Genomic DNA, 23337 nt, shown 5'->3' on the forward strand with positions numbered 1-23337 from the left:
AGCATTCATAACTGTGTGAAAAATTAGGACCCAACACTGTTAAGTATGACTATGATGGACATAACTTGGCCCATAGTAACCCAAAGAGCCTATTGGTATGTATATATATTTTTAAAAGCATACATTGTGGATTAGGATTTATGCCCACCTTAACATTAAGGTTCAGCTCTTCTGCTCTTCATGGTGATTAACCTTCCAATCCAAGCCACAGTCATAATGCAGAGGCCAGGGTGTTACCCATTTGCTAAGTTTCAATGCGCTGACTGGAAATGATTACAGTAGACCCTTGATATTTGCAAGAGATTTGTCCTGAGACCTTCATGTATCTGCAAATGAGAAAATGTAATTACATATTATTTTCCCCATAAAATCTGGTGAAGTATAACTAAAAACCATTTTGACCCTTCAGACTACTAAGGATTCTATAAACACAAGACTAAATTATTTATAAAGCTATTAAAGAAAATTCTGCCAATAAAATAAACTCCATAGCACATAACATTTTAGTAACATTAACCCCAAATTTACAGAATCTGCAAATCTTAAATAAGATTGACGTAATGAAATTTAGGTGTACAAAGGTGTATTGAAATGTGAATGCTCAGCTAACATGTCATGAACCTGCTTCATGGATGTGAGTCACATCATTAGAACTGCCACAAAAGCATGAACAAATACATCATGCCTTTTGGATCTCTTGAATATTCTCTTGCAAAATTTCTTGAGTTCAAACTTTATTTTTTTTAATGGATGTAGATTTTTTAGTTGATACCTACAGGAATCTTTCTAAGTTAGAATCAATTCGTTTTTTGATAGAAAGGTAGGGCTGAGAGAATAGTTTTGTACTTATTTCATCTTTATGCAGTCTAAAAATAAAGGATCATGGTAAGGAGGAGGTAACGTCTGTGTAATTAAAAACAGTGTTTTTGACTGAAATAAATATGTATAGTACTTAGATATTATAATCTGCTTACTGTCTTTAAAGAAGTTTTGTAGTTTTTGATATTAAAAAAATGAATTGCAGTGAGAAAATCTTGAATGATGAAATTTCTATATTATTGTCAAATTGAAATTCTTGGAATTATTCAGATGATTGAATTAGTGGGAAAAGTTGTATTCATCAAATTAATTTAAGCTTTTCCTTTTTTCCTTATTTAGTCTAAATGGACATTTAAGACCTCAATGGTTTGATTGTACTTTGATGAATTTGACTCTTTCGTTTCACCATTTTTATCACGTAAGACCAAAGTGGTTTCATTTGTTGCAGTAATGATTCTTTCACCTCATATTTTAATATTTTGAGTAGCATGGGGACAGTGATAGTAGTGAGAGGGTAGTTAGGAGAGACAGGGTTTTAGAAAGAGAATACCTGTTATCAGTGCAAAGCACTTATAATCTTTATAATATATAATTATAACCTTTATATATTATAATTATAACCTTTATATATTATAATTATAAAGCCTTATAATGTTTTCCCATCTCATACTTCTTAAGATAATTAATTTCAATGTAGCAAACATATATTGAACACCTACTATGTTCCACACACTGTCTTAAGCAGCCCAGATACAAAGTTTATTAACTGAAACAGACCCTATTGTCAAGGGATTTGCTACCTACCGGGGTAGATATGTGCTTAATATAATGTGGTAAAGTGTGTTATTAATGGAATGAACAAAAAGCTGAGGAAATTCAGAGAGAGGGAATAAACCGAAAAGGACTTCTTTTCTTTGATTTCTAATCTGTATGAAAATGACCTAAGAACTCAACATAGAATCACCAAATGTTTTTGATGCAAAGGATTTTAGAGAAAATACTGAATTTTTTTAACATTCGAAAATCAAGATCCAATGACTTAAAGTGACTTATCAAATCTCTTACCTCTGTTTGTTTGGCTGGTTGATTTGTTTGTTTTGTTTTGTTTGAGAGGGAGTCTCGCTCTGTCACCCAGGCTGGAGTGCAGTGGCACAATCTCGGTTCACTGCAACCTCCGCTGGTTCAAGCAATTCTCCTGCCTCAGCCTTCCGAATAGCTTGGATTACAGGCTTGCGCCACCACACCTGACTAATTTTTGTATTTTTTTAGTAGAGATGGGGTTTCACCATGTTGGTCAGGCTGGTCTCAAACTCCTGACCTCGTGATCCATCCGCCTCAGCCTCCCAAAAAGTTTTGGGATTACAAGTGTAAGCCACCGTACCCAGCCATACATCTGTTTTTTAAAGAATATAGTTATTGATTACAGATTTAGTGTACTTGTAGAGGTTACCGTCTAGGTAAAACCTTCCTAATCACTAGAAAGCAAGCAATTAAGTTCAAAATTATATAGTATTCACCTTAATTGCGATGGAATTTCCAAAAAATTAGAAATAGGCTAAGAGAAATGGAGAATATACTACAGAAGAAATCAGCAAATTATTTGGATAAATGGAGACTATCAGTTTGAATGAAAGAAAAAGAAAATAAGAAGCAAAAGAGTGGCAGTTTATGGTACAAAAGTCCTCATAAAATAGTGCATGTGTGCCTCTTGTTTGCCAGAGTGTTGTGCTTATAATTTTTTCTATGTATTTTCTCTTTTTAATCCTTACGGAAAATCTATGAAATCAGAATTAGAATAAATTTATGGCTGAGATTATTGAGGCACAGAGTGAGTTAATTAACATAGCTAGGTTGCATAGTGAAAGAGATTGCTTCATCTGACTGCAAAGCACTCCTTCTTTCTTCTGTACTATCCTGTTAGTCATTAACAGATGACTCCCAGATTTTCTCACCTATGAGACTAAAAAAGTACTGGTGTTTACCGGTAGCCAAAAACAAGTAAATAAATACTAATAAAATTTTAAAATTGGGCTTTAGGAAAAGATGTTAATTTGAGAGAGATTCTAATGAATTTATTTGGATATAAGGAGCTTCATGTGATTCTTAGCATATACAAAAACAGATAGTGTAAGTGATTTGAGGGAGAAAAAGGGAAGGGCAAAGTTAAAAGAAATTTAAAAATTTAAAAACGTTTTTGTAATCTGAAATCAGTAGAGATGATGAGGTGGAACTATTTCCAGAGTTTGTGGTAGGCTGCTCATTCCCTCATTGCTGGTTTTTAGTTCCAATTCCAAGTACACTGGGGGTCGTTCTCGTAAAACCGGAGTCAGTTGTCTATTCATTCAACAAATATTCTAGGTAGTATTTTAGGTACACAGGATGCATTTTGAACAGTCTTCTTTCCGGCTTTTACTTAAAACAATCTTGTGCATTAACTGGGCCAGGCGGCATTTTGGGAGGCCGAGGCAGGCGGATCGCAAGGTCGGGAGATTGACACCATCCTGGCTAACACGGTGAAACCCCATCTCTACTAAAAATACAAAAAAAATTAGCCAGGCGTGGTGGGGGGCGCCTGTAGTCCCAGCTACTCTGGAAGTTGAGACAGGAGAATGGCGTGAACCCAGGAAGCGGAGCTTTCAGTGAGCCGGGATCAGGTCACTGCACTCCAGCCTGGGCTACAGAGTGAGATTCCGTCTCTAGTAATAATAATAATAATAATAGTAATCTTGTACATTAACTTAAAAAGAGAATAAAAACTTCCTTTTTAGACTGTTACCTCTATATCAACTCACCCACTCAACTGAAGTTGAGTAAGTAGATACCTGGCAAATTGAGGTAACAGTGTAATACAGAGGAATTTATTTTTCCTATTTCGATTAAGTTAAGTGATTGAAACTAAAAACCAGCAACAGTTCCAGGAATGAGTAGTCCTAATAAGTAGGTCTGAGTTGAAATGTCAAGCCTGTTGGTAAAGCAGATTGGGACTATAAAATCTATAAAATCTGCTAGGCATAAGAACTAGCATTATTGGGTCCTTACTATGTGCCAGGCATTTTTCCAAGTACTTTATGTGTATTAACTCATGTAATTTTCATAACAGCCCTATAAAGCAGGTTTACTGTTATTGACTTTTTACCTGTAAGGCAACGGAAGTACTAAATAACTAAATAGCTAGAAAGTGACAAAGCATGAATTTGAACAAGACAGTTGACTTAAACACTCAAACTAATCTCCAATTATTTAGTGCCAAGTTGAGCTAAGTAACTGAGACAGACATCTGCAGTATCCTGAACTGAATGTAGTTAGTACCTTTACAGCTCATGGTGCAATAAATTTTGTACCCTATCCAACTGTGTGGTCATGTGACATCTGGTCACCCTGTGAGAATTGGGAAAGCACCAAAAGGATCCAACTTTAAAGAGGACAATTAATTTTTGCTTAATCCAGGTGGTGGTGAGTGCAGAGGGTACCAGTTGTGAGCTTTTATTATCTTTATATATCCTAAATGTTTTTTTTCCCACAGACTGTAAGTAATTTTATAAATGGAAGAAGGAGTTTAACACAGAATTTCATTTTGAATATGAAAAATGGCCTTATTTTATAGGTGAAAGTTAACTGGACCGTCAAGGCCATGCTCACTAATAAGAAGATGGGCAATTTTTACTTAAAAGCTAATACTTTACCCAGTTGATAATAAGATTAAATTACAGTCTAGTGTTTGATTTGAGAATGAATGTTTGCTAGGATGTTTTTATGGCTGTTCCTAAATCTTCAAAATGTGGGTGGCATAAAGTATGGTCTGTATTTTATAGGAGAGGGCAATTAATTATAAGAACTGTAAGAATCTTTTTATTTTCATTTATTTATTTATTTATTTTTGAGACAGGGTCTCATTCTGTTGACCAGAGTGGAATGCAGTGACGTGATCTTGGCTCACTGCAACCTCCACTTCCTGGGTTCAAGCGATTCTTCTGCCTCAGCTTCCTGAGTAGCTGGGATTACAGGCACCCCCCACTATGCACGGCTAATTTTTGTGTTTTTAGTAGAGGGGGGGTTTCATCATGTTGGCCAGGCTGGTCTCAAACTCTTGACCTCAAGTGATCCGCCCACCTTGGCCTCCTAAAGTGCTGGGATTACAGGTGTCAGCCACCACGCCCGGCTATAAAAATCTTTTTGATAGATCTTATTTTATATTCATTTAAGTATTTCTATACATCATTAAAAGAGCACAGAGTTTTCTTGCTAATTATATTTGTTATCCCCATTGCTATTTATCAAATCTGTATCTATATTCAATAAAAAGGGCTTAATGAAAACCTGTGCACCTAGGATTCTGTTATATATGATTCAGAACAAAGTATCTGGCATGACTTTCATGGAGATACCAATCTCAATATCAAGAGAAAACATAAATACTTAAGTCAACAAGTGAGTATTGTTCTATTTCATATTTGCCATGTGCCAGACACTGAGCAATGTATGGGAGAAACGCAGTTGAGTAAGAGACAGTTCCTAGTCTCTAGATGCTGCTAGTCCTAGTCTGAGAACCACACTAGGACAACCACGGCATGTGGCAATGCTTCTCCAAGTGTGATCTGGAAACCACTGGGGGTCCCTGAGACTCTTCGAGTGGGTTCTCAGGGGCAAAACTGTTTTCATAATACTAAGATATTATTTGTCTTTTTCAACTTTATTTTTTCCCAACTGTACAGTGGTATTTTCTAGTCTCCAGGAAGTGTGTGCTTGTAGATTCTTGAATTTAAAAATTAGCACAGTTTTAATATCTCATACACTCAATATCAATAGATAAAATCTACATAAACAAAAGCTCTTAGTAGTCCTCCATCATTTTTAAGAGTATGAAGTTTGAGAATTGCTGTTATAAAGAAAAGAGCAGGCTGGGTGTGGTGGCTTAATGCCTGTAATTCCAACACTGTGGGAAGCTGGGGCAGGCAGATCACTTGAGCTCAGGAGTTCAAGACCAGCCTGGGCAATATGGTGAAACCCCATCTCCCCATCTCTAAAAAAAAAAAAAAAAATTAGCCAGGTGGGCATGGTGGTATACACCTGCAGTCACAGCTACTCCAGAGGCTGAGGTGGGAGGATCACTTGAACCTGGGAGGTCAAGGCTGCAGTGAGCTATGATGGCACCACTGCACTCCAGCCCGGGTGCCAGAGCAAGACCCTGTCTCAAAAAAACAAAAGATAAGGAAAGAGCACAACTTTTTACAATTGAGGCCAGTGGGACCCTGTTCTGTTCTCTGATCTCACATTGTACCCGTCTTTCCTTCCCCACACAGACTTCCATCCTACTCCTTGATCATGTGAACTCTTCCTTGCTTCCAGGCCTTCATCTATCCTACTTCCTTTGTCTAGGAATGTTTCATTCCTCCTGCCCTTTGCTTGGCTGCTCCATCTTATCCTTCAGGGGTCAGGTCAGCTGGGGTTCCTCTTCCCTACCACCTTCTTATTTATTTCCTTCATTTCATTTTCTAAAATCTGTAGTGTTCTTGTCTGTTTGTTTTATTCGTTGTGACTCCCTAGAGTAAAATGTTAGTCCCATAAATGCAGGGGCCTTTTCAGTTTTGTTCACCAATACATCTCCTCCTCCTTGCTCAGGATACATAGTCAGGGCTCAATATGTTTTTTGTTGAGTCAATGAACCAGACATTTCTGGACCAAAATAGTGGCTATGCTACTTGTCAGGTAGGTGGCCTTAGCTAAGTTGTTTTAATCTCTCCGAGCCTCATTTGTAAGATTGAGATAATAATTAGAATCTTGCAGAGTTGTGAGCATTAGAAATATTTAATATGCAGCTTCTGAGAGTTTCTGCCACCTAGGAAGTGCTCAATCATTGTTTGTTGAAATCAATAGTAATGGATACTATTTACTGAGTACATACTGGGTTAATCACAGAGGACAGAAGAATAAAACAGTGCACCTGCCCCTGGAGTTGCTCACAGCCCAGTGGAGTGTGCTACTTGGGATTCTGTTTGTGTACTGGTCCAGTGGAGTTGGGTTGCAGTGACATTATGTCCATGTTTCACAGACTGACTATGATAGACAATATCCTATTGTTTCAGATTCCATGGTGTGGTTTAATGTTCACAGAACTCATAGTTAATACTGTGAAACAATTCAAGAAATAATTGGTGATTTCCAGTTTCTTCATTATATTGATGCATACATGCTCCTCTTTGTAGGTAGCTTCTAGAACGGTTTGTAAGCACATATGACATATCCTGCCATAGTCTCAGAGTATATGCTAGTGCTTGACAGCATCCTTTCCGTCAACAAATTTCTTAACAGTGTGCTACCCAGAAAGATAATTCAGCAATTTGTTTTTCTTTTTTCTTGTATTCTTTTTTCCTCTGTTTTGACCAACTTGTCAAAAATGTTTTAGGTGTTCATTAATTATAATAATGAGCATCTCTTTCATTTTCTATATTTTAAAAATTATGAACTACTCTTTATGCAAAGCACTGAGTAAATTATATGCCTGTAGTCAGTTGATTCTCTTTGTATTCTCTACTGGTTTTGTGTATGTGTGTGTGTGTGTGTGTGTGTGTGTGTGTGTGTGTATGTGTGTGTACTATTTCATGAGATTGGTATTAGAGTGGTTTTAATTTTGCAGATGGCAGTGTGACTTCAAAAACACCATATCCAGATTTTTGAAATACTATAGTATTTAACCTGTTTGTGAATTACTTGAAGTATAGACTGAATTTTTATGACTATTGCAAAATGCTAATCAGCTCTCATGAAAAATATTTGTGCTTTTGACTAATTCAGCACATGGTTCAGTGTAGGCAAATGTGCCAGATCCTGGTGGCAATACAACAGTAAATAATACATAGCCTCTGCTTTTGAGAATCATATTATTATAGAGAAGACAAACATATGTGTAATCCTAACACGAGGCAGGCAGTATGTTAAGTGATATAAGAAAGATACAGAGGCATATAGGAATTAAAATTGTATATTACTTCTGTTGTGTGTGATCAGAGAAGCCTTCAAAGTTCTGCATTGTTTTGTATAAAATTAAATAAAGTGTGTGTGTGTGTGTCTGTGTGTGTGCGTGTGTCTGTGTGTGTGCGTGTGTGTGTGTGCGTGTGTGTGTGTGTTTGTGTATGTGTGTTTGTGTGTGTGTGTGTAACTGAGCTTGGGAGGAAGTGCGTTCACTTTATTTCTTCTAGCAACTGAATACCATGTATTCAACTGGTCTGTCTGTTCAAGTTTTCAGGCCCTTAGAATTGGCCAAGAAAAGCAAATCAGCTGTGAAACATTCAATTTAGTGACGATTACTATAGCTAAAATACTTCTCTATTTTATTTTAACTCATGACCTTTACACTAATTGAAAAGCATCAGAATTATCAGCCTATACAGTCACCAATAATGTCTTTGTGGAAATTATTGAATTAAGTTTTATAATTTAGACTAAGTACCACAGGCTTTAAGAAACTATTTTTAAACAATGAGTGTTTTGTAAACTAGGTATGTATCTGCTCTTCTGAAACAATCACGAGAAAAAAATTATTCGTTTGATTTTTATCAAACCCCACCAAGATGGTTTCAGTTAATTCATGGAAAGAAGTGGTGATGGCCCCAATAAATAAACATCTTTGATGGCACCATTTTTCTGTGTACACACGCCTTCCTTGCTCCCACTCCCACCAACCCTACAAAACTCCTTATTCTTGCTAACATCCTCTGTAACATTTATTATCATCCCATTATTGAGATTGTACTTTTCATTAGACTGTGAAACAATTAGTACAAATAATAATAGCTAATATACACTGATCTATATGCTTTACAAATGATCTCATTTAATTTTTGTAATAAAGCAATCAAATAGGTACTATTATCCACCTCCATTTTGTAGATGAGGAAATTCACACAGTCATAACACTGAAAGATGGAGAAGTTAGTATTTGGACCCGGGCAGTCTGGCTCCATAGCCCAGTTTTCATCTCTATGCTCTTCTATTGAGAACTACTTTATACTGGAGGGAGAAAAAATGATGAAATCCACAAATTTTAGTTTATTTTGTTAAACTTGGTGGGTAGCATATTTCATTGTGATCACTGCATTGGATAACAAGAATTACCGCTAGGACTCCATATTACTTTGTAGACTTATTATAAAGGTTATGTCTTTGTCACTGTTGATTTCATAACCTGTAGATTGAAAAGCATGACATACATTATGTGGTATTTTGCTATGAAACAGCGAGAAAGCTTAAACTAGTATTTAGTACTTTACTATTGTGGATACATTGAAAGATTTTTATCTATTCTAATTTGTAAGAATAATTCCTGTATTCATGAATATGTTCTAAAGAGTTGATGTCAGTTTGTAAGTGTGGTGAGCAAAAAGTTAACTCTTGGGTGAGAGAAAATGTAGCTTCTTTATTTACTGCATTTGTTATTTCTCATGAGCTTCTGCCTGTTAGTGCCTGGTGTGGGGAAAGTGGGGAAAGAAGTACATTGGTGGAGGAACAGGAATCTGGGAATTATCTTAGTCTGTTTCGTGTTGCTATAACAAAATACCCAAGACTGAATAATTTATAAAGAAAAGAGGTTTATTTAACTCACAGTTGTGCATGCTGAGAATTTCAAGGATACAGCACTGTCTTCAGGTGAGGGCTCTTGTTCTGCATCGTAACATGGAGGAGAAGATTAAAGGGGAAACAGACATGTGTGAAGAGGGAAACCTGAGCAATGTCCTGGCTTTATAACAACTTACTCTGGAGGGGACTAATCCATTTCTACAAGAACTAATCTAGTCTTCCAGCAGGAGAACTCACTACCATGCAGAGGGAACCAAACCATTCTTGAGGGATCTCATGACCCAAACACCTCCAACTAGTCCCCACCTCCCAATACCATCATGCCAGGGACCAAATTTCAACGTAAGTTTTGGTGGGGACAAACAAACCATATCCAAACCGCAGGAGAAAGTGAAAGATTTTTCAGTTACAGTTATCTCTGTATAAACTATTTCTTTGGGTAACTCAGCCCCTTTTTAACAAATGCTTGTTCTTGCAGTTCTCCTCTCTCCCTATCTCCTCTCTCCAAGGTGGCACTACAGAGCTTATGTGTCCTGGGAGGGATTATGGGGGAATCTGTTACCTCAGATCCATGCATCATCTCTCTATCCAATCACTGTTCTTTGCTTACTGACCTCTAGCTGGTCTGGACTGAACACTGGCACCACATTCACTTCTGTGAGTCTGGTTCCATTTGGCCTTTGGGGGTATTATTCTGGTATCCATTACTGAAGCCCACAGATTCCAGCCATTTGCCTCGGATCTTCAAGTCCCTGTGCTTTCTTGGATCCCAAGACAGTCCTCACCCACTGGTCCCCTCATTAGGGTACAGAAACTCCTGGATCACCTGTCTCACATACTCAGACCTTGGGGAACCAGCAGCATTCTCTCAGGCTATCTGTCTGGCCTCGACCTTCCACAAATGCAGCATTTTTATTACTGTGGCCTGTTGGACAAGGTGCCAGTTCAAATGTGGCACCTCTTCTAGACATGTTACTCCCCGACTGTACCTCAGGAAGAAAACATCCCTCAGTCCCCCCATGCTTCTCTGACCTTCCACCTTACTTTATGCAAGAGGCATGGAGATCATTATAATGTTAGTTTCTGACTTACTCCTCCTACTTCAACCTAGTTCTCCTTTCCATGCACCAAGGAGTAGGAAGGGGCAGAATGCCTCAGGTCCTAGTCATAGGCAGAAGGGTTTGCCTCATCCTGCTGTGTGTAGAAGAAACCATGTTCAAGCTCTTGACATAGGATCCAGAAAGCAATAAAGAAGTAAAGGTAAAAATATGGAAATTCAATACATGAAAACATCTTGTTTGTGTCTTTTTATTTTTACTTGGCCACCCTTGACAGAGTCTGATGATGTCTATTAGTCACGAAAATCTAGCTTAATTTTTAAAGACTTGAACATAGAGATTATTTTATAGGATGAATAATATTCTTAGATTTCTGAACCTTTGTTACCTATCCAACCATTATTTCCTATGAACTTCTAGTCAGGTTTATTTTCTCATTTCCAATACATATACCCTTTTGATTCAAAACTTGTTTATGCATATAGTCACCCCTCCTTCCGTTGGCTTAGAGCCTAGCCAGCTCTAACACTCAGCATAAGTCTCATCTCCTCCAAAAACCACATTTGCTAATTTGGGCTTTAATGCCTTTTTTTTTTTTTTTTTTTTTAACTTCTGTTGCAGTTATAACTAAATGCACACAGTTTAGTAGTTGTTTAATCTTTAGATGGTTTTATGTTTTAAGTCTGCAACATATTAGCTAGTAGGGTTGATACTGTGCAATTCATTAGAATCTTCCATATAGCACCCGAGTGCTGGGCATATGAAGAAGTTGTTTACAATCTCCTCTCTTATTAGTGAATTCCTGGTCCACCAAATGACACGTTGTTTTCTAGGACTAAATATAGAATTTAATGGATATAATTGGCTTCATTATTATTAATTACAAATTGAGCTTGGTGTACATAATAAAGTATCCATATAATGATGTGTTGTTGTATTTTGTTTCCCCCCTGACATAGAAAGGCACTTGGTGGCTTGGTTACCCTGATAGAAGATGCCATGATGGAAACCTTTGATTCTTTTGGTCTTTAACTCCTAGTCAAAAAAACAAACAAACAAAAAATATTGATGTTATTGGCCGTATCCCAGGTACCATGAAGTACAAAGAAGGGCACAAGGCACATGCCAACTGAGTTAGTCACTTGAACTTTCCTTAGAAACTTCACCACCTGGTGACTACACATATCTCTTATTGTCCAGAACACACCTCACGGGAAGTGAGTTATCTCTGGCTGCCTGACTGACTTTATAAACCAGTGCTTTCCAACCTTTTTGACACCAGGGACTGGTTTCCTGGAAGACAGTTTTTCCACAAACTGGGGGTAGGGGGATGGCTTGGGGATGAGTCAAGCACATTACATTTATTGTGCACTGTATGTCTATTATTAATACATTGTAATACATAATGAAATAATTATATCATTATTACATTGCAATACATAATGAAAAACTTCTACAGCTCACCATAATGTAGAATTAGTGGGAGCAGTCAGTTTGTTTTCCTGAAACTAGACAGTCCCCTCTGGGGCTGATGGGACACGGTGACAGATCATCAGGCATTAGATTCTCATAAGGAACACACAACCTTGATCCCTTGCATGCACAATTCAATTGGGATCACACTCCTATGAGAATTAAATGCCACCACTGATCTAACAGGAGGCAGGGCTCAGGTGCTAATGTGAGCAGTGGGGAGCAGCTGTGAATACAGATGAAGCTTTGCTTGCTCATCTGCTGTTCACCTTCTGCTGTGTGGCCTGGTTGCGGTCCCTTGCTATAAACAACCAGACTTGGGATAGACATTTACTTCTATCAAGGTAAAGCTATTAACTATTTCAAAAATGTGAGAGTCTGACTGTGGTTATTTACTTAAAATAGATATTGGCCAAAAAATGTTAAAAGTTTTAGGTTACTTGGGATTTTTGTTGTCATTTATTGAGTATGTAATATGCTAAGATTATACTTACACTGCTATTTGTTAACTAATATTTGACCTCTTTTTAATTATCTCATTCACTCATTTATTCATACCGCAAATAGTTTGCAATATGTTTCATTGTACTTTTTCCCTCCCCCATCAAATCATGATTACATACTTTTTTTTTTAGCTGTGGAAATTTTTAGTGCAATTAACAGTATAATAAGGTCTTGAACTGCATCAAATAAGATTGAATGATTGAATGATTGCCTGCGTGTTTGCTTTAGAACAACTTGTACAGAGCAATATTTTAAGTGTTTTATTTGCTAAATATAAACCTTATCAAGTTGTCAGTTTAGAAGTGTTGAGACTATCAGCATTTTTCTTATAAATTACCATTTGTCCTTGAGATTCTTAGAAATACATTTTAAATTATGAAAACCAGCTGTAATTTTTTCCCATGATGTAAATTAAGGTTTTATGCAACACCACTATCAGGTTAAGAAGAAATTGACTAGTTTATAAAACAGTTTGAAAAATAGTAGAAATAATACCCAGTTCAAAAAGTATGCACAATGGATGATGTGACACATTGTTGAATAATGTGGAAAGAAAATAAATTTTAGCTGCCGAAATGTTGATCATGTGATTTTGAGTACTGAAATAATTTAAGTAGTTTATAAGCAAGCACTTAAAAGTTTTCCTAGTCTGCTTATGTTCTTAAATAAATTTTTTAAATGTGCCTGTAGAATTTTTTTCAAAAAGCTGTATTAATAATGTGTTATGTCCTCAAACATGTTTGCTGAATCTCATCATTATCTTCACTACCGTATTGCCCTCTGACCTCTTCTGCTACCCCCCAAAAAATTAAAAAGAAGACAATTAATTTTACATGTATTGAGCTTCAATATGCATAATTCTCCCTAGGAATGAACTATTGAGATCTCTTTTGTTTTTAAGTCTTATCCTTTATATAATAGGCTCTATATAACCTAAGCAATAAGGAGAAAATACTTTCTGGCTTTTATTTTCTATGTATGTGGTTTTTTGGGTTTTTTTTTTAACCTTTGATAAAATTGTGGGAAATAGGAATGAAGACTTTAAACATAAAATAGAACGTTTATTCATTGTATGAAATTCTTTAAAATAGTTGAACATTACTTTTAAAGAATGACTTAAATGTCCAGAGAGATAAAAAAAGATTTTTATAAACAAATTCCTTGGCAGCAACTACATTATGTGCTATATATTTCAGGATAATAACAAGGGCTTACTGCGGGTCAGTGTGTCATATCCCAGTGGTGTCTAGTGAGATGGAGGGTTATCTTATATGTCAGCTAGATAACCCTCTGAACCATTTTGAGCAGGCAAGATAATGGGACTGAATTCTGAAATGAAGGTTGAAATATACTGGAATATTGTTACATGTGAGAACAATAACTTTTTAAAATAAACGTAGTCACCTTTTGACATCATTAGATATATTTGCTAATAATTTTTAATAGAGTATATTCAGGTGAATAGATTGGGTAAAGGATGAAGTGAATCAAATATATGATTATATGTTTAAATAGATAAATACAAATTACAAATTTCCCCACACACGGGAAGCTTTATTATTAGGGAGCTGCTGAGCAAAAACTGAAACATTTTTTTCTTCTCTATTATGAATACTGAATGGACATTTCCTAATATAAGCAAGGTTTTGCCTTCTTGACTGCTGTTTCATTTTAAATATAAAATTACTCCCTCCCAAACATAGGAGCAACAATGTAGAAATTTTTTAAATTGCTTTAGATTACTATGTTTCCAGGATAGCATTTTCATAAACCATTACATAAAATATTAATCTCTTTTTTAAAATTAAAAATTCTTTCAAGTTTTTAAATTCAGTCTTCTTTGTGTTTGCCTCCAAAGTCAGTTTGCCAATCCTAAATATAAACTTAATTTTGAGAAGTTGTATGTGTGTGTGTATTGAACGAGTCCCCAAAACTATTTATTTTTAAATGCAGATGTGAATTGCTTTGATATGAATTAAGAAAATCCACATTTAGATTATCATGGTATATAAATTAGAATTTTAGAAGATATATAGATTGCCAATATAATCCAAGCGTATAGCAGTGGGATGAAATGATAAAAGTTTTTTACACCATCTTACATACAATTTTGTTTATTACTTTGTGATTTATTCATGAGAAGATCTTTATGCACAGTGGGTTTTACGTAAACATACGTGGACACATCCTTATTTTCTTGACGCTTATAATATTGCAAGCTTCATAAATGAGAGATTTAGGAAGCCTTTGGTCAGCCAGTAGAGGCCACTCACAGCTTGTTACTAAAACTGGATGGCAAAGTGAAACTCTTTACTGTCAGTATTGGGCATCATTCTGATTGGTTAATTTTTAGTTCCTTACTTACAAAAATAGTATTACTATGGAGTGGTATGAAAAAAGTTGTTGCTATATTTGTTTTTGAATTATGTAGTGATTAATCTTTTCTGTGAAAGCATTTAGATTTTTCATTAGTAGTGTATACCAGAAATGAGAATTTATGTATTTAATAATTAGATGTATTATTATTCTAATAGACCAATAATTCTAAATTCTTAATTATCAATGCAGACTGACTTTAACTAGGAAAAATTGTTTAAAATGAAGATTTAAAACAATGACATTGTTTAGTTTTGTGTTAAAACCGTAATTGCTAATGTTGTCATACATACAACTAGATGTGTATGTATATATTTCTAAACTTTAGTGTAATTTTCATTCTGTCATTTCATAGAGAACTATATGTGCTGCTCTTAAAAATATAGTAAGATCACTTTGATAGCTGAAGTCTATGTCTTTATTCACTACTTAATGCAATGCTGTCAGCTATAAGGTTAGCATCTTCCCTGCAACACACATAGGGATTCCTCTAGGAAGACTAATCCTCGATAGAAAGGCAAGCCTTGTACTTCTCTGTGGTTTATTTCTGGCTGTTTTTTGTTTGTTTGTTTGTTTGTTTGTTTTAACAAAACCTTTCTGGTTTAAAGATGTAATCATGTATTTAGATTTATATTTGCTTTCAAAGGAAAAATAGCCTAAGTTCTCTAATTTTCCCCAAGTTCTTTCACATATTCTCATTGTGGAGTGTTTACTCCCCTCTACTACACTTTGTAAATGTTATCCTTCTTTTGCTGTAATGATTAATAGGGAAGCCATTTGTTATTCTTGTTAGTCCTTCTATAATATGTGCTGGTAACCCTGTTTAGTGCTGCCGAGCCCTGCATTGCATATACTTAAAATAGCCCACATGCTACCCAGAAGTTACAGGCAAGGTCTAGAGTATCCTTGGCTGAAGATTTTCCTAGAGTGTATTCTAGATTCAGGCCATCATTCAGGCCATCATCTCCTGGGACAAATCCCCAAATACAGAAAACATTGGTTTTGATGTGTGTTTTGTTTTTGTTTTTGTTTTTGTTTTTTGTTTTTTGTTTGTTTGTTTGTTTGCAGTCTCCCTGTAGGGGAAAAAGTACTAGGTGGTAAATTGGACAATTTTGATTCAAAGTTAGCTTAATTCAGTCCCAATAATCTAGGGCATGTGCCCTCACCTCTGTGAGTGTTAGTTTCTTCACTATTATTTGAGAATAATGATGTTTCTTCACTCTAGGCACATTGTTTATGAAAAGCAAGCCATAAAGCAGGCTATAAAGAACAGGAGTGACTGGACACCGTAGCTCATGCCCGTAATCCCAGTACTTGGGGAGGCTGAGGTGGGAAGATTACTTGAGCCTGGAAGTTCAAGACCAGCGCACCCAACATAGCAGGGCCCCAGCTCTATACAAAATTTTAAAAAGTAACTGGGCATGGTGGTACGCACCTGTAGTCCTAGCTGCTCCAGCAGCTGAGGCAGGGGAATTGCTTGAGCCCAGGAGTTTGAGGGTGCAGTGAGCTGTCATTAAGCTATGAGTTGTGAGTACTCCTGCTTGGGCAACAGAATGAGACCTTGTCTCAAATAAGTAAATACACTTAATTTAAACAAATAAAAATAGGGATATTATTATTAATGACAATAGAAATATTTCTAATTATATTAATTTTTGATATATCTTTTGTGCTCATTATTACACATTCTTTGTCAGTTTGTTCATGCTTAAGTCCTACCAAGAAAGATTTAAAATTGCATTGTAAAAACATAACAAACGATACAGAATTTTTATTTTAACCTTGACTAACAGGTAAAAATAATCAGTTTCACCCACTATACTATAATTTAGATAACATGAAGGCTATGAATAGTCAATACTATATAGGTCCTAGTTCAAAGTCTTTTCCTAAAAGTCATACAGTGTGAGCTCTGCTAATAAGAGCAAGATTGCTTGTAAATATTGGTATTTTAAAAGATATGAATGATAGGAACCTGGTATGAGTTTTTGTACCATTATTAGATTTTATAAAATTCCAAACTTTGAGGCATCTTCTCCGTTGGAAAACTGAGTTATATTGTATAACCTTAGTGATTTTCTACAACAGTTTTGAACACTCCTGTAATTCAATTGTCCTCAGGAATGGATCATCTTCCTTCCTGAATATTCCTTCTAGGAGGACATTGTCTGAAACTAAAACATCTGGTAGGTAAGGATTTCTAGTGACTTCTCCCTAGCATTAGACACATTACCAGGCATACATTAGATGTTCATTTTTATGGCATATATTTCATATGCACCAATTTGTTCATTTCTTATAGCCAGTGATGAGGATTTTTCCTGGCCTGCCATATAAATACATTTTTACTTTAATAGAAATCTAGACAGATAAAGGTGAAATATGAATTATTATGTGAATTATATTTACTAATATTTTTCGGTTTAAAAAACAACAATCAAAATAACCCTTGGAATTAGAGGAGCTCCATAACTTGACTTTTATCAAGACATCAAAAAGATTAATTCAATGTAACAATATAACTAAAATCACCCAACTGAAAGGGAACACATATCACTTATTACATGATAAGGTTAAGCATAATTTTATATGTGCATTAGGTTACTAGTTGAATTGTACCAAGTAAGCAGTACTGGATTTAGAATAAGAAGCTCTCGGTGGCTGCATAAGGTGCTAGATCACATTGGCAAGTAAGTAAGGATCAGCTTAGGGAAAGCCTTGCATGCATATCTCATTAGTTTTCATTTTACTTTCAGTGTAGAGCCATGGATGGCTGTGGAATGAGAAAGTTGACATGTGAAAAGCAGCAATTTAGAAAGTTGAATTTGGCACATTGGTAAGATGGATTGGAGCAGGGGGAGATAAATTGCATGCAACTCCCTTCTTAGAGGTGATTTTTTATTCCTCTTTATTCCTCTTAAATCAGATAACTACTTTGTTTCCTTTTAATCTTATAAATGATATCCAATTTATGCTCCTTGAATTATCACTTTTTGTATTTTCTTTAAAAGCAATTCTAAAGTAATTTTTACATTTTTGTATGTTGCTTTAAAAGTAATTTTAATGTTATTTCCTTGAATATGTTTCTCATCCCCAAACGGATTGTGCTTTTTGTGATTTGTGACCATTCTGTAATAAGAATAGATGATACAATGAAATATTTTATTCATTCCTCCAACTATCTTGTAACAGAACTTTTAAAACACCAATAAAAAACAAAAGTGCGCTCATTTGAAATGCTTTCGAAGAATCTTCCTTTATTCTTCTATATGGAGATAAATATTCAACACATTTATTTCGATGTCTATTAATTAAAATGAATTACTGTAAAACATTTAGAATATTATTTTACTTAAAAGTCTTGTTTCTTTCTTCAAAGAAGTTGAGTCAAATTAATAATTGACGTAAGAAAAACCAGAAACCTCTGGGTCTTGACAAACTGGCCCGGAGCCTGAGGCAGTGCCTCCCGACAGCCTGGAGACCAGGCATATTTGATTGACCAGTCTTCACAAAATGGAAAGGCCTTCTTTTGAATGGCAGCTTGCCAACATAAGTGTTTGTCAGTGTGGGCACTGAAGCAGAGTAGAATTTGGAAGGCAAATAAAATATAGTTGAAAAGCAGAGCAAAATTGAAGGGGACCAGCTGTACTAGAAGGAGAGAAGAAAGGATGATGGTTTCTTGTTCTTACATATGGACATGAAAAGAAACTTCATTAATTTACAGAAGGAATCTTAATCATTGAGAATATAAGAAAGATATCATCCGTATTGAATGGCCTCTGTATTAATCTCACAAGACTCTTGTGTCTCAGAGAAGTTTACCTGATTTGGAAAGTTATTTGTTTGGTTACGTAATTGTGAAAGAATAGTATGGCATGCATTGGATTTGATAATGACACAATTAAATGAAAATGAGACGTAAAACCAACTTTTTATCTTTTAAGTAAAATCATGAAATTGGTGTCAATACATCAGGGACAAAAAGAATAAGAAACTGCTTTTAATATGTCTAATAGCTTTGAGAGAACAGATATTTTGTCATTGATAATTGATCATTTAGCAGAATTTCCAATATATTGGTGCATATTGACCTCCTGAATCAATAGTGGTACTTGTATAACTGTTGTTAAATTTTCATCTCTTGCTACTACATTCTTATTTCCTGAGATTGATAATATTCAAACAACAGGAAAATCTATGACCCATGTGATCTTTTAGAATTAGGACACAAAAGTTATGTTATCTAGAAACCATCAACTCCTTTCTAACTTTCAGTTTACTTCTTAAGATTTTGTGTGATAAGCATCTAATAAAAAGAAATATATCTCCTTTATTTCGGATTGTAGTTGTTATTTATGTAGTAATATTTAACAAATGAATCGTAAGAATTCAGGGCGTGTAATGTGATGTCTAAGGTTATCAACACTAAATATTGGCTAATTACATAAATGATTGTCTCCAGGGTTTTGTCAATTATAAGAATTGGATTGTGAAGATACTGTTTCTCATGAAGAACAGAATACCTGTTTCCTATCTAATCTTATGGAATTCTTATGGAATAAAATATATTTTTCTCACTAATAAACTTTACTATGTGAATATTTTATTAGATATTTAAAGTGAAACAACTTCTTAAAATTTGTGATTTCTAAGACAGTTCTGAAATCACTAGAAAGCATATGTTTTGGAGAAGAAAACAGTCACCATACTTAATTGTATGCTAGAATTTAATACTTTGATCTAATGTTTAAAACTGCTTCTTTAATTTTTATAAAGATTATTTTCTATCCTGAATAAATGATGAAACTTTTAGAAAGAATTCTTTAAGTGTGTTCCTTGAAGTTTGATAGTATTTTGAAGTATTCTCCTAATAATCAGATTAAACATGTTTTAAAGTTTAAAATTCACTAAAACTTGAGTACAACACTGCTTTCCACAAGCTGAATTCTATATTAAAGATATTATTCTCAAATTTTAGGTAAGTGTGTCTAGTTGCCAGAGTAGCAAAAGGTTCCCGTTGTAAGAACATTTTGCTCCTGAGACAGACCACTGACGTTGACCCTGAAGAGATCATGATACGTTGCTTTATTTCATTAAAAAAAGTAAATTTCTAAACTATGCCTATTTTTGCGTATCTTTAAAAGTAAAACAAAAATCTAGTTAAAATAACATTAAAGGATAGTCACCTCTTTTTAAAGGGATCATGTACTAGGTGAATATGTAAAATCATTTAAATATCTACACTTGAAACTGTAAATCTTTTGTGAGTTACTTGCTGCAATTGAATTGAGCTTACAGTTTTTTTATACATATATATGATTGCTGAGAAATACCTAGTATGATTATTTCTGACTAGATTGAAAGCTTACATTTGTATTATGGTATAAATTAGCTATAAATTCTGTTTTATTGTATTCAGTTGCTTTGTTTTCATCAGGCAATTTATCACATGGGTGTATGTGAAATTTCTTTATTTATTAAATTTCAGATTATGTATTTCAAACCAGAGCCAGACTTAAACATTTTTCCATAAGTATAGCTTCAGGTAAACAAGCAATTTTAGTTCTGAAAATAGCTTCTGCTTCTGTCAACACGTTGTTTATTTTTTCTCTGAGATAAAAAGTTTAGTTTTCTGATATTTGTACCGAGATAAAGTCAGTAAACAAGATTAATATAGTGTGGAAAAGGTTGTCAGCAGCCTTGGCAAAGGAAATAAGTTGCCTGTACATAGAACATACTGTAAACTGAATAAAAGTGTCAGGTCCACCATGAGATAATGTGATCATGAACCTCTAACAAAGCATGACATAGGCACAGTCGGCTTTTCTCATAGCCACAGTGTAGAAAATGGATTATGGTATTCCAGGGATACCCACTGGAATAGCATGAAAACCTCATTTTGAGATGAATGCAGGATGCAGTCCTGGAGTTGAGCCACATGTTTACCTGTGGTGCTCAAACCATAGGGTTATTAATGTCATCATCTGTGCACATTTGCAGTATTTGCATTTCTTGGAATTTCTGAGTATATGCTGGCATTCTTGTAACCCAAGTGATACGAGAAGAAATAAGGTTTTGAAAATATTAGGGTGTTCTCTAAGAGGAATTTTATTGCTGTCTCATGCTTTCCCCCCCATCCTATATAAATGGCACTTCTATAATTACAGAGGGTTTTTTGTTGTTGTTGTTAAAATGGAACATAACTTAAAGCCTTTTGCTGTAAATGTATGCCTTGTCAATTGTGATTGATAGATTCATTCTTGTGCAGTGCTATGTTCCCTTTGAGAACCATCCATATAAGAAAGTTGTGAAATTCTAAAAAAAAAAAAAAAGGAGTAGCTTACTTCAGATTTTAAATTTTATTTAGAAATAAAGGAGTGAAAATATTTTTCTCTTAGATGAAATTGTATTTTGTACTATGTAAGTACACAGATGACTCCTATCTTCTCCGGGAAACTATGAAAAGGGTTGCTCACCACTTCCTTGATCTAAGTTTTTGTATATATTTAAATGTATGTGTTATAATACATGTTATTTATATTTAGGATCTAGCTACAAATATGTTGGTCCTCGGAAATATCTGCTTAACACTGATCTAATGAAACTTTTTTTTTTTTTTTTAACATAATAAGTCACTGGTCTGTGTTTTTTAAAAGGATATTTACACTATTGTAAATAGTCTTTTTTTTAATTTTTTTTTTTTTGTTATTATTTTGAGACAGAGTCTTGCTCTGTCACCCAGGCTGGAGTGCAGTGCGCAAGCGATTCTGCTGCCTCAGCCTCCCGAGTAGCTGGGATTCCAGGTGCGTGCCACCATGCCTGGCTAATTTTTGCATTTTTAGTAGAGACGGGGTTTCACCATGTTGGCCACGCTGGTCTCAAACTCCTGACCTCAGGTGATCGGCCCACCTTAGCCTCCCAAAGTGCTGGGATTACAGGAGTGAGCCATTGTGCCTGGCCAAGATTTTTTTAAAATAGTTTTAAAAATCTAGGAGAGGGGTCGGGCGCCGTCGCTCACGCCTATAATCCCAACACTTTGGGAGGCCGAGGCGGGCCGACCACCTGGTCAGGAGATCAATACTATCCTGGCTAACACGGTGAAACCCCGTCTCTACTAAAAACACAAAAAATTAGCCGGGCGTGGTGGCAGGCGCCTGAGTCCCAGCTATTGGGGAGGCTGAGGCGGAGAATGGCGTGAACCCGGGGGGCGGAGCTTGCAGTGAGCCCAGATTGAGCCACTGCACTGTATCCTGGGGGACAGAGCGAGACTCCATCTCAAAAAAAAATAAATAAATAAATAAAATAAAATAAAATCTAGCAGAGGAAATACACTAGACCAAAACAAGTAGAGTATTCTTACCAGGAATTAAATTATACTTTTGATCCACGCAATGTTATCAGAGTTTTGAAAATCTTGTATTCTCCATTTTAGAGTGATGTCCTCAAATTAATATATCACTATTATCCATGGTCGTTTTATATACAAATCTGAAATTTATTTTTTCTTTTTAAATTTCCTGGTAGGTACCCACTCCTGGCCCAGTGGGTAACAAGAGAATGGTTCATTTTTCTCCAGATTCTCATCACCATGAGTGAGTACTCAATGTGTTTATATAACCTTATTGAAGTATTCTACTTAGCTCTTTGGGGAAATTATTAGCTACTACTAGTAAAGCTGGTTTAATTTGTACTTTTTAAAAAGAGTAAGTATAATTTACCATTGGTAATAATGTAAGAACAATTTAAATGAAAACCATGACAAAACTTAAATGGGGATTTTTAAATATAGTTATTCTGTTATTTGTGATAGTATTTGAAATTCATGCATTATTGAAATGTATGTATTATCTTTAAAAATTTAAATTTTCATTACATTGAGTAGCATCAAGCTTTCCTACTCCTCCATCCTTATTCTCTATCCCAACCCTTCTAAAATACTAAAATGAAGAGTACTAAGCCAGGCATGGTGGCTCATGCCCATAATCCCAGCACTTTGAGAGGCTGAGGAGGGCAGATCACCTGAGGTCAGGAGTTTGAGACCAGCCTGGCCAACATGGCGAAACCCATCTTTACTAAAAATACAAAAATTATCCGGGCGTGGTGGCACATGCCTGTAATCCCAGCTACTCAGGAGCTGAGGAAGGAGAATTGCTTGAACCCAGGAGGCAGAGGTTGCAGTGAGCTGAGATCATGCCTCTGTACTCCAACTTCGGCAGCAGAGGGAGACTCCATCACAGAGGGGGAAAAAAAAAAAAAAAAAAAAAAGAGTAAAAGACTGTTTTGTGGTTTTTATTGTGGGGGAGCCAAGCGTGGTGGCTCAGGGCTGTAATCTCAGCATTTTGGGAGGGCAAGATGGGCAGATCACCTGAGGTCAGGAGTTCGAGACCAGCCTGGCCAACATATCGTGAAACCCAGTCTCTACTAAAAATACAAAAATCAGCTGGTCGTGGTGGTGCATGCCTGTAGTCCCAGCTACTTGGGAAGCTGAGACAGGAGACTCACTTGAACCTGGGAGGCAGAGGTTGCAGTAAGC

At 35.6% G+C, this 23337-nt stretch overlaps 1 protein-coding gene across 2 annotated transcripts in view; it reads left to right on the plus strand.

The window, feature by feature from the left end:
* Nucleotides 1-23337, plus strand: part of GPATCH2 (G-patch domain containing 2) — a 203924-nt gene that overhangs the window by 92201 nt on the left and 88386 nt on the right. For both annotated transcript variants that reach the window (XR_012091188.1, XM_007988422.3), the window contains exon 6: nucleotides 22329-22396. Coding sequence is in view for 1 of the 2 variants with exons in the window: in XM_007988422.3 (XP_007986613.3) it covers nucleotides 22329-22396 (68 nt within the window). In the remaining variant the exon portion in view is untranslated. The remainder of the gene's footprint in view (nucleotides 1-22328; nucleotides 22397-23337) is intronic.

The sequence above is a fragment of the Chlorocebus sabaeus genome, chromosome 25 (genome assembly GCF_047675955.1).
Source record: "Chlorocebus sabaeus isolate Y175 chromosome 25, mChlSab1.0.hap1, whole genome shotgun sequence".
In the NCBI taxonomy this organism is placed as follows: domain Eukaryota; kingdom Metazoa; phylum Chordata; class Mammalia; order Primates; family Cercopithecidae; genus Chlorocebus; species Chlorocebus sabaeus.